At 41.3% G+C, this 13,109-nt stretch overlaps 1 protein-coding gene across 1 annotated transcript in view; it reads left to right on the top strand.

The window, feature by feature from the left end:
• The window catches only part of LOC116397291 (uncharacterized), a 22,814-nt gene that overhangs the window by 9,284 nt on the left and 421 nt on the right, over positions 1-13,109 (top strand). Inside the window, exon 5 of the mRNA XM_031872576.1 lies at positions 1,473-1,503. Coding sequence (XP_031728436.1) covers positions 1,473-1,503 — 31 coding nt within the window. The remainder of the gene's footprint in view (positions 1-1,472; positions 1,504-13,109) is intronic.

Below are 13,109 nucleotides of genomic sequence, written 5' to 3'. Positions count from 1 at the left end.
CACACACACACACACACACACACACACACACACACACACACACACACACACACACACACACACACAGATACATACTGTTCTTCTCGGCTCCAAATTTAGAACATATTCTGTATATTTGTAGAAGGATTTTAGTAATTCAGTTGTTTTTGAATATATTGTTGTCATTGTTGTCATTTTATTTTTGAAAGCAAGCATTGATCATATCATTGGTCAATATTCACCTGTAGTACAGTAATATTTCCGAGTGATGATTGGACGACTCGGTCATTCTCACTGTTTGCTAACCTTTACTTTGTTTTGGTGAGATTGTTGCTATTTCGTACCTGCTGTTTGTTGATCCTCTGATCATTACTTGAAACCAGCTACTGCAGTCAGCTATCCACACTTAAAGGATTGCTTTTGTGTCAATTTTAGGGTTTTGTCTAGTTACATTTTGCTTGAGAAATATGATGGTTAATAATATACCTGAGTAAGAATTCTACATTGTTTATCAATCCTCATTTTACAAGCACACAATTGAATTGAGTGATGGTTTGTTTCCTCTGGTTGATAAGAGATATTTTTCACTAATAAATAATTAAATAATTGCAAATTTGTACATTATATGATCACAGGGCTGGGGGAAGCCCATTGTGAATGTGGAATTTCCTGTGTAATTGCAAAAGTGCAGGTGCATCATTTGGCAAATTCTTGCTCCCAATCCCATGCTTTGTAAGGATGTGGGGTTTTCCTATAACAGTGGCAGTGTTCATGTTGCACAGTCTGTGTTTTTATTATGTTTTACACACGGGTAAGTGAATAAATATGGAACATTACGTTCCCTGACCTTATTTGTTTTCAATTCCTGTGTATTCTGGGACTTAATATGTGTATGATGTACGCCTCGTGATCAGAGTCTAAGCTTTCATTTACTGTGTTAATATTCTAGCTGTTGAATATTTGCGTCATGGGTTGTTGCTGGTGGGTTTTAACGTTACTGTTCTTGATCCTATTGTCGACCCTCGCTCTCTTTCTTCGTCTACACTTATTGTTATTTTTTACACCAGGCACCATCATCTATTTTGATTACCAAGAGATCACTGAAACACACACACACACACACACACACACACACACACACACACACACACACACACACAATATCCTTTCCAATTTCCAATTTCAAACTCTGGTTGACATTCAAACAAATAAGCCGTTAGGGCTTGGTGGGTTTTAATATGATCGTATGACATACACACTTCGGACGTCTGTTTCTGTTGGTTGAACCACATTTTAAACGTGGGTCATTTTCCCAGCGTAGCTACTGTTGCTGCTGTTATAGGAGAGTGTGTATCAAGGAGTCTTTGCCTTTGGCTGACATTGAATTTACATTCTCCAAAGCTTGAGAGTGCTCATGTGAATCCATGAGTGAGTGTGTATTGTACTGCTCTTGTTTTGGTTCTCACTGTGTTTTTTTTCTTCTCTTTTGTCAGGCTGCTGCCAGGATGACCAGCGGATCCGCAGGTATTGGGGGGGGGGGAGTGTCTTGTGTGCGTTCAGTATCCATTCAGTTGGCTTGTTTGCATTCCCGCTTTGGGATAAAACTGGACTTCGGAGAATGCCTCCCACAGGATTCCCAGCCGGTGTGACAAACCTCAACCACCCAGAAGATATACTGTTTCTACTATAACACATGCGCATACACACACACGGCCGTGCCTGTAAACACATGCATATTCACGTGCATAAACAAAGATATGCGGGCGAGCTCATACAAAAAAAACAAAGACTTTATGCTTTAAAGTTTTTGTTTTGGTGGAATTTGTCTTGTGATAACAATCGGAAGCTTATCATACTTTCACCAGAATAAAAACAGAGATGTTCTTATTAGAAATATCTCTTGTTTTAAGAAGAGCATGAATGTGTTTTTGCGTTTGGTGATTGAATTTTTGTCTCTTTTTTTTTTGGGATTTTTCCTCGGGGACTCAAGTTCCCAGAGACAGTGATATGAGAGTCTGAGGAGATGATTAATGAGTCCAACTCTGACCCCTGTCCATATCTCTTATCCTCAGTGTCCCTTTTTGATTGACATGCACAGGCGTCATGGCGACTGTATTTAACGGCAACTCGGCAAGATGTCTCACATTCGCCGTGCTGCAGGATTGTTTATTTTTGTGTGTTTTTATCTGTATGTGTGTGTGTGTGTTGTGTACATGTCGGGGTGTCTCCGATGACCACAGCAAGGGTCACATTACTGTCAATAGTCCACGGAGGAGAGGTGCAGTCTGGGTAATGAGGCCCCAGAGGCTGCAGGAGGTCAGAGGTGATGTCGTTGCTGGCGTACACCGAGGTTGAATGTGTGTGTGTGTGTGTGTGTGCGAGAGAGACAGACAGAAACATTTCATACAAACATGGCAGCACTGAGTGTAGATTAGTGTCATTGTTTGGGCTTTCGTGCTTCGGGTTTGTTTTCTCACTTGAGAGTGTTTCTTTTCTCCTCTGATATGAGGAAACACGTTAGCTTTTTGACAGAAATCCTGTCTAATCAATCAAGTGTGTGTCCTCCTGTGTGGGCCGTGTCTTAGCTGCAAAGGGACAGGATATGATATGAACATATCTCTGCTCACATAGCTGACATTCAGTCTGCTCCCTGCCAGATAAACAGGGAATTCCTCTGTAGGAGATTAAACCAGAACTACTGGTGTTAATACCTGTGTTCTCTGCCGGGGGTCTCCTCATCAGGCTGTAGGTCTTTGAAATCATCCTTAGCGTGTATCTTTTGATGTATTTTGTTAGTGTGACTAATGTGGGTGTGTGTATGAGGGAATGCATGCCATGATATGTGCTTTAAATCAAATTTGCAAACATTGGCTGGCACGGAGACACAGCGCGTGCCAATCATCATAACAAAAAGCCAACTAATCAATGATGAAATTCATTGCCAGCTAAAATTGAAATACTTAATACTACTGAAAAGAAGCAGCCAATCCAATCAAGTTGTGCACACAGGAAGGAAAGGTATATTCGGCACAGGTGTGGACTCGCATGACTTGGACTTAAGTCAGACTCGTCACAAATTTGATAACTTTAGACTCGACTTGGACTTTAACACCAATGACTGTTGACTTCACAAGGACTTGAGCCTTTTGACTTAAAACACTTGATTACATCCCCCAAGCCGAAAGATTACAAAGTATGTCATTTAAAAAGTGTGGCACGAATCAATTCATTTCCTGAATCACCTAACGTTTATGATATTAACTCACAGCAAGTCAACACTCAATTCGCCAAATCTTTTTCTGTCGCACTTGTTTTAAAAACTTGTTTTAGCAAATAAATACAAATTTTAAAAAGCATTCATGTTTTTTGTAAATTTAATATATTATTACTCTGTTGTTAAAATGGCATTACATTTGGTGAAGAGCACATGTTTAGGACTCCAAACTCAAAGGTTGGGACTTGGGACTTGAGTGCAAAGACTTGAGGCTTACTTGTGACCAGCAGAGGACAGATAATACATTTGTTTAAGACTTGAAACACAAAGTTTAAGACCTCGACTCAACTCGGGACTTGTTGGTCTTGACTTGGCACTTCATAGACTTGAGATTTACTCATGACTTACTTGCAAAACAATTACTTTGCCCCACCTTTGATCAACAACAATAACTATAATCTGTCACTCTCCAGTGCATTACTCTACAGAAATGAATGGTTTCATCATAGAATACTGAAAATTAATTTTGGAAAAATAAACATAAATGCATCTGGCAAACACTCATGCATTGGCTGAAGTTAACTCTGAGTGAATACACTATTCATGTACAATTAACCCTATATGTGCATTATATACATTATATGTATATACATTGGCCCTTCTAGTTGAAGCGTTGCTACATTTCATTAGTGGGAGTTTGAGTCGAGCACGTGGACGTTGTTTTGTTCCAGCTGTTCATTCCCGCTCTACATTGTTTCAGACACGCTGACGGGAACACTACTACTGCTCTGGTAATACTTGCCACTCAAAGATATTTTAGAAGAGTGCTGCTATTTTAGAGCAGCTGATAAGCTACAAATGACCTCGGCATGAACCAAACACACACTGACACATTCTCTACACTTTCACTGCAGTCCAGGATTATAAAAAAACAAACATAATCCGACAGATTTTCACGTTATTGGAAAGCGCTCGGGGAAGCTGTGTGTAATCTCGACCTAAGGCCTGTGAATCCTTTTGGTGTGTCCCTTGCATGTCTGTAAATATGTTTTTAATATGTCTGACTGGAGGGAGGTGTCATGCTGATGTTTAACCGATTTAGCTGTTTGTAAAGTCTCTCACTCCCTTGACATTTTCTTTTAACTTGCGTAAAAGTGCTTGAAGTGTCAGAGGGTTCAGTCTGTCTATGTGTCTATGTCATGGGTATGTTTATATATGTGTGTGTGTGTGTGTGTGTGTGTGTGTGAGACTTTGAAACCCTCTACTACTTCTGCCTGTGTTATGCATAAGATACCTCACACAGAAAAGCAGTTGGCTCAGCAATTAACTTGCAATAAACCTTTATAGCTTAATGACGGTGGCTTGTTGTGGCGGTATCGTGTGTGTGTGCATGTGGAGGCCCACCAGAGTGCATACATTAAAGGTTTGTGATGCTAGGAGGTCCCTTATTAACTCAGGGCTTAGTAAGTCAGCATGTGTGCGAGTGTTGAATATTGCATTGGTGTGCAGCAGTGCTTTAACAAGTCTGGAAGTGGATTTGGCTGGAGTCCTAGCCTTCCCTCACCTCTCCCTTTTCATTTTTCCTCTGTCTGTCTGCCCTCTGCCGTCTTTTCTGACCATTCAAACTGTAACTCGACCCCCACAGTGATTTTTATTTTCCATCTTGATTTGTTTCACTGTAATTGTTTGCTGTGTTGCATATTTCTGTCTCCCTAAACCTCCCTATGAATCATGTGTGTTGCTTATATTGCCTTTTCTCTCCATGTGTAATGTAAAAACACACATTTACTGTGCATCTACAGTATATTGCTACTATCCCAAATTATCTAACCCTGAGTCCCTCTCTAGTCTTGATTGTAACTTTACACCAAAGTCCCAAATCATCATTTTACTTTTTATGAAGCTTAGCTATCAGGTAAATTAGCAACACACACACAAGCTGTAAACACATGACATATTATTATCTTATAAATGTATTACGGAGAACGTGTCAGAAAAGAGTTAACTATTTGGATATCCAGCAGATACGGAGCAATATGGAAATTCATTTGGAGATATATTTTATTTCTTATGACAAATATCCAATATTCACACGCTTCTTTTAGCTCTGGTTTGGTCTCCACCAACTTCTGAGGGAAATATCTGACTAGCTGCTAACTGTGTCTGGTTGCTGTTTGCTGCTGGTAAGGCAGCATACAGTTGTTTTTTAGAGCTTTATTTACGGATTGCATCTGTCTGCTACGACTGGAAACAACACGATAACCGAAACAGTTACAGGCCATAAAACCGAAACAATGAGCTGAAAGATTGTAAAACTCGACTGCTTGTGTATTTGTATGTATACGCATTGGCATGTGTGTTTGATGACACAGATATGAGTGCATATTTGTGAGTTGCCTGTACACACTTGTTTGTTTGTGTGTGGTCCTGCAACCCTATACTAGCACAGAGAAAATGCTTGAGGAAGGAGGTTGGTCCTTGAGGATTTTCCTGCTAAAATGCTTATTTTAACAGCTAAAAACCTCACTATGTGTATATCGCCCCCTAAGTGCATTTTAAAATGAGACACCCAGCAACAAGGCCTCCTATCAGCATGTGATCTGCACTCCCGTGACCTGTGGGGTTTCCTCCGTATCCATTAGCTATTGTTTCCCCTCCCGGCCCTGCTACTTCCATACCACAGTCTGCGCCCCGTAGCCCTCCGCACTCGGCTTACAAACCCCCACGTCTGTCTCCAAATACAATGTCTACCCCTCCCCATTAACTTCCATACTTTATACCTCAGGCTGAGTGTGCTTCCCATATCTAAACCCTGGTTTCCCTCAATTTCCCATCTGTATCGTCTCTCCTCCGTGGTCCTTAGGCCGAGACCTTTGCTTTGTGTTCCCCGGCCTCAGACAGGTCACAGCGATAGCCATCTCCTGCTGTAGGTGATCCAGTCTTCAGAATAGGAGGTGGACGATGTCAACAGACTTACGTTTGCAGGCCGGACAAGGGAAGGTTTTGTTACTGGAGAGAGAGTATGGGGGAAAGACACTCAGAATTAGCTCCTGACCCACTTTCCTCACGGCCCATTTTTTCTGATGGAATTGACCAGAGCAGCATTCCCTGACGGCTGGTGCAGAAATATTGACAGAGACACGCTGACACTGTTGATTGAAGCCTGTGTGAACAGATAGGTATATTGTTGGCTCCTCGTAATGTTGTTGTTTCAGTTCAGGCTCCTTTAAGCATACGGATTCTAAAAATGTTTTTGAAGTATGCATCATTTTTTTCATTCTTCATTTTAGTGAAGATCAAAGTCAAATGTCAGAAAGGAAACTCTGAATCGTTTCCAATCAGACTTTCTTCTGTTGGAAAATCCAATGTCTTCAAACTTTTAACAAAGATGACCTCACATCTTTGATGGTGCACTCTTTGGATCTCCAGTGCCACCGTCGTCTGTCTTCCCCCGTGCATTTCCTCTCTTGCTGAGGCTTCACTGCCTTTGCTTTTGCAGAGAGCACCTGTCAATCACAGTGTCACTCTGGTGTATCAAAGTCAAGGGTCGTGTTAGTATCACCGCTTGAATACTAAATTATTTTTTCCCCATGTTTAAAGAATGGTCTATGATAAAGGACATACTTTTTTTGGTGCAATCGATATTTAATAATAATAATAATAATAATAATCGTGCAATCGATATTTAGTTTGTTCCTTTACTTCTTTTAGCTGTTATTTATCTCTACGTAATTACACAGAAGCAACTTTATATGTCCACGAAGCTATTTTTTTGTCGAATATACAGTTTCAGCTCATGTTGTTGCTGAAGGTAAAGAACACGATCACAAGTGAACTCACAAACAGCTGTTGGGATTTGAATGCTGCAGCGGTGCTCTTCGTAATGCTTTTCGAGGAAGTGAGCAACATATGGAATTACTATGTGAATCATAGTGAGATGATTAGCTGTATGTGTATGTGTGTATGTGTGTGTGTGTGTGTATGGTTGTGTGTGCTCCACATGATCATAATATAAGCTTGGAATTTAGGTCAAGGTCACACAGTGCCATCTGTTCAATGGTTTCATCTAATCATAAGGTTTTCCACTTGAAGCAGACTGGTGGTGCTCTCTGAAGCTGCAGACCATTTATTTTACAGGATAACGAATTCTTGCGTCGTATGAAGATGATTCTCCATCTGGATTCCTCTTTTGTTTAGTTTTGATTGTAGTGCAACCAAAGATTTCTAGTAAGCAGTCGTCGAGGTGACGCACAGTATAACTGCAGGCCGGTTATGCATGCGCGTGTGTTTCAGTCTCAAACAGTAGAGCCAAGTGAGCTGAGCGGCTTGGCCTGAATGACTGAGTGTTTCTGAAAATAGAAGACAGAGACCACGGAGACAGTGGCAGGGATGAAGAGGAGAAAACATGAGCAGGGACAGGAGGCGGAGGAGGAAGGGAAGGTTGCACAGTAGCTGAGCAGACATGTAGGATTATGGAAGCTGGGAGAGAGGAGTGGGTTGGTCTTTAATCACGTGACCTGTTAAATCATTGATCAGCCTGCACTCGCTCATCCAGAATGTGTGTGCCTTTACTGCTGTTGACCTTTTACAGTCATACTATCACAGTTCAGGAGAGTCAGTGACAGAAAACCCTGGAAACTAGTTCATTCAAAATTCATCTAAAAATGGCATTAATGAATGCATTCAGTTTAATACAAGAGAGGGCCTTGAGCATCTTTGTCACCATCACATGCAGTTTGTGCAGAATTTCTGACTTATCATGCTGATAATACAATTTCATAACCTGAAATGACCTGACAGGAAGAAGAGGGAGAAACTCAACCTCCTGCTGCTGTTCCACCTTCTCCTCTTTTCGGCCTCCGAACCTGCCTTCTCCAAACCAGCCCTACTTTCCATTTTGTAACTGATTGCTCTCCCGGTGGACACGCCCATGCTCTGCTGTGTATTTGTTCTGAAAATCAGATGTCGGGTTTGTCCGGAGAACATGTCCATTGTGCTGCTTTGATTGGCTGTTTAAGCCCTGGAATGTGTTAGGTTGGTGTTTTGATTGGATGCTGCTGTGAGACATAGTTCCCGTGGAGTTTTCTCTCCCTGCCAGGAGTGGAGGTTGACCTCAAGGACCAGCTCACCATCCACATATCATAGCCTTCAACATCACAGCGGAGAAATATAAAACTGACCCCGGATCAAAGTCACTTGTAGTGCTGCGGTTTTCCCACCGAAGTGTTCAATTTCTTTTTCTGTCTCTGGACCTCAACTCACACTCCCCTCTGTTTCTCCAATTTCTTTCATCACTTTCAGTCCAATCCACCCAGTCTGATTGTATTTTCATCAATAGAGACAGTGCTGTAAATGATCTGTTGCTACAAGACATTTCATCCTTTCCTTAAAAAATATGATGGAAAAGCAGTATGACTATTCAACAATTCTCCGTCCTGATTAGCTGGCTTTTTGAGAAAATGTGACCAATGTTTGTATAAAAGCTCAGTGATGGCTGTGCTACAGAGATCTATTGATGTTATAATTTCTCACTCACTAAAAGAGGTGATAGCGTATTTATCCTTGAATGGGGCACTCTAGCAATGTCATATGTCACTTCTATAAAATTAGGGGAGCAGGCAGCAACCTCCAGGTCTGAAAAGTGAAGCCAATGCGGAAGGGCCTGAAACTTGCATTCTTTCTAACGGCCATCGGGGGGGCGACTCCTCTGGTTGCAAAAAGAAGTCCAATTGTACAGAAGTCTATGAGAAAATGCCCCTAGTTTTCACATGATTTATTATCTTAATAAATATGACTTTATGGTCTCAATCGCTAGTGTCTTTTTCAAGACAGCGTGATGGAAATTATTGTCCCATTTAGAGTAAAACATGTGATAAAGCAGCTTTAGAACATGGCTGTGATTGAGAGGTCACTTCCACGGCATTGTTCGGTCAACTTTAAACCCTTCACAGTATGTTTTCAGTTCATGAAAGATCATTGTAACATTTTGGTTGCCTAAAAATGTCTTATTCAGCGTTCGGTTGTACTTATAGCTTCACCCTTTCATTTTAATTTTTGGTGGCAAAAAACCAAGATGGCGACGGCCAAAATGCCGAACTCGAGGCTTCCAAACTGTAGTCCACAAACCAATGGGTGACATCACAGTGACTACGTCCACTTCTTATGTACAGCCTATAGGGGACTCAAAAGAAACGAATGGTCAAAACTGAAGCAGCAGGGGCCGAGATATCCTGACTTTTATGGGTCAAGCTTTAAAAGTTAAGAGCCTTATACTAATACATTTTACAGGCAGAGTCGCACTTCCTAAGACGAGTTAACTGAAGCTTACATGTAACATTAGTGGAGTTTCTCTTTGAAAAATCCGCCGTTTAATAAAAAAGACGAATCTGGGACCTTGTCATGGGTCAATCAAAGATTTTAGATTAATTGAGCAGTAATTCTGCACAAAAGCGTGTTTTGTGATATTTATCCCCAAATGTTTCAGGGCACCATTTCAGTCACTCTTCTGCTTATCCCAGTACATTATACATCAGAAAACATATCAGTGGTAAATGTCTAGAAGGATTTAAGAAAACACAGAAAATGTCAGAGGTACTTAAATACTATGTCAGAGTATTCTGATTATAAGCCTGTGTGTGTGTGTGTGTGTGTGTGCGTATGTGTTTATAGATTCAAACTGTATACATATGCATCCACTTATGCATTAGTGTAGGCATGCTTTGTATTTGTGTGGGTTTCACGTTATTTACATACATTTGTCTGTACGTGACGTAGTATGTTTATGTCTCTTAGAGTGACAAGAAAGCTGGTCGCCGTGCCGTCACTCTGTCTGGTACCTTCAGGGTTTATGTTACACTTTGGTGTTACGCTGTGTTTCATGGTTGTAAAATGACCCATTGTTGTGCATGTGTGTATCAGTTATGACATAGCATTGACCACAAGCATGCAGTTGTACAAGCACCTGAAAAATTCCCCAGAAAATACACATGCAATCTGTCACACAGACTGTATTTCTATTTCTACCACGTTTATTGTTTCTTTAAATTATCTGCAGGCATGCTCGTTCTCTAATCCAAGACATTGCTGGAAATGTACAGCAACATGCCATGTCATGACAACACATTCAGCCCTTATAACACCTTTTACTTGAATGATCAGATATTTATGTTAGCTCTCATTTGGACTGCTACTATGACACTGGTCTTTATTTTGTGATTTTAAAACATAAAGTCACTTTGATCTGATTGAGATCACCTTCAGTGCTCCTCCGCATAAATTATCCAACTCTCTGAAACTCTTGTTCTTTACAGATATTCCCTCATTTGGTGTTTTGGTGATGTTGGTTCAAAACGTCCCCACGATGGGGTTGAATTGGTTCGAGATCTTGTGACTGTGAAGATCAAACTGTCGCATATGATTCACACCATTGTCGTACTCGTCAAACTATTCAGAGCCTCGAATAGAAGCATCTGCATCCGTTATGTTTCTGCACTGTGTGCAGGTTTCTCTTTTAATTTGTCACCCGTCTGTAATTGACCGACAGATGGTTACATGGGGTAGAAGTTCATTTTTTTGTCTTTTCCCTGAATATCTAAGACACCAGAGATCTGTCAGCAAACCTGCAGGAGGCTCACAGACATCACTTGAAACTTCAGTGTGTTCGGTCTGTTTTTGTCTGTCATGACTCAAAACATTTGGTGGTTTATCTTGTACCTCTTTTAAATGCACACAGACTACATGATTTAGTCCCACACCGTCCCACTTCTCAGTCTTCTAATGGCACATACACACAGGTTCACCACCTCACCTCTCTGCTTTTTTTCCCAGTTCTATCCTCAGCATGATTAGTTCACTCAAAATGTAACTGTGCACAGCAGCTTCTTTTGAGAGATCCCCTGGCACCGTTACTCACAGATCAATGCCGTGTGCCTGAATATGTCCGATTCCAATCCAAACCCACAAATAGAGCTCATTCAACTGTTTCGGATGCTTGCATCAGTTATTATCCTCCAATCAATAGTTACTAACAGGTACTAAACAAGACATTTGAAGATGTCCCCTTGGGCTTAAGGAAATCAAGACGGACATTTTTCACTATTTCATTGATCAAATGTTTGATCTATGGTGAAAATAGGTAAATTGCAGCTCTATATTTGACATTTCTGTGTGTCACATCTGCACACAAATGTATAAATTAACCATAAGGAAATGAAGCACTGTCATGATGTTGGTGTACATATGTTAGCCTTGCAGCTATGTGATGTATTGTAATTAATCAGAAAAGCTGTTTTGCTCTGTAGATAGTGAGCAATGACTGCCTTTATATATAATGTCAGTAGTAATTGTAAACATCTTCCTCTTGTCACCAGCTTGTTTTATAATGTAAATAATGTCCCAGTCTCAACTATGTCATTTTTTAAAATCTAATTATATGTGACAGAAACATACTGTGTGATTTGCTAATAAAATGCTTGGAAATCCTGTTTTCCAATCAGAATGTAAACAGAAAATGAAATTTCATCAGAAGTGTTATTCCATGAATCATTTAGCATGTGTGTTCTTGCTTCCTCGTGACCCACCACCGGATGTTCTATATGTCGGTTGTCTCGTCCATCGACTGCTTTAGTCTCTCGTCACTTTCCCCCTCATCACTGCTGACTGCCAGTGCTAGCCATGAATCTCTGCAGTGTAACTCAGGAATATAAATCACCGGGTCTCTCCACAGCTGAACTGTCAGTGGTAACTCCAGGCCATGGCGGGGAAAGTATAGGCCATCAACCCCAGCCTTAAAAACCTTCCCCTTCAACATGATGGGGATTCAATCCAACTGCACAAATCGTAGTTTGGGTGAAGTTCAATTTTTCACCCCCAAGCGATTTATTCATAGCCCAGTTTATGATAGTCAACCACACCAGTAAAGTGGTATTCTGTGTCCAAATGAGTGCAGGATTCTGCTGACTACTCTGGATGTCAAGCGTGTTTCGACAGGCCAGAATGTCGAATCAGGTCTCTGCTCATGGATCCATGCTGACCTGGAACTCAACTCCTGCGAACAGGACATCCGATGGTGTCAGGCGGACGGCAGCTGGGGAGTGTCCTGGTCGGTCTGGTCACTCCGCCTGGCATTCCTTGGATAACACGGGAGTAACTCGGAGCTCAGAGTGAAGCTCTTGACCTGTCAGAGAGGTGAATGTGGCTCACAAAGAGAGACAGCTCAGACGGCTGATGTTTGTGCACTTTCACTTCACTTGGAGCATGTATTCTGTTGAATTTCTCTCTCAGGCAAGCGCATATTCAGTTTCTCATATGCCGTCACCTACTGAGGTCAATTCTTTGTCCATGTTGTGTTTTTCTTATTCCTGAGGATAAACTGGCAAATTACACATCATTAACCACAGAGAAAGATTGCCAATGCAGCTGCAGCGCCTCAAGTTCTGTTCATCTTTTCATGTCCTTGTGCATTGCTTACCGTTTGGCAGTTGAGACATGGGCTTGAGCTTTGGTCACCTCTGCATTGTGTTTATCACTAGCTCTTTACTATTGGAAACATCAATCTATTCATTGGTAAGGAAGGGAAGCAATAGGAAAAATAAGGACTCTTATTAAGCCAGTCGCTGCTGAAGCCCAAAAATGTCTGTTGCAACAGTTCATACAGCTGCTCTTTAAGGTCAGACTTGTGACTGAATGACCAGAGATGCTAAAGAAAGCTTTTCCCAGCAACACAGTTCAGTTGCAACTTGTGTGCATGTGTGTGTGTGTGTGTGTGTGTGTGTGTGGCATGACTGTGTGTTATTAGTGTGTATCAAGGGGATTGAAAGAGATCCTTGTTTGGGTAAGTGGGTGGGTTTGGGTCGTGGAGAACGTTTAGGGTGTGTGTGTGTGTGTGTGTGTGTGTGTGTGTGTGTGTGTGTGTGTG

Source organism: Anarrhichthys ocellatus, unplaced genomic scaffold, assembly GCF_004355925.1.
Source record: "Anarrhichthys ocellatus isolate YVR2014 unplaced genomic scaffold, GSC_Weel_1.0 scaffold65, whole genome shotgun sequence".
Taxonomy (NCBI): Eukaryota; Metazoa; Chordata; class Actinopteri; order Perciformes; family Anarhichadidae; genus Anarrhichthys; species Anarrhichthys ocellatus.
The sequence above is the reverse complement of the archived record's forward strand: the minus strand, read 5'-3'. Positions and strand labels throughout refer to the sequence as shown.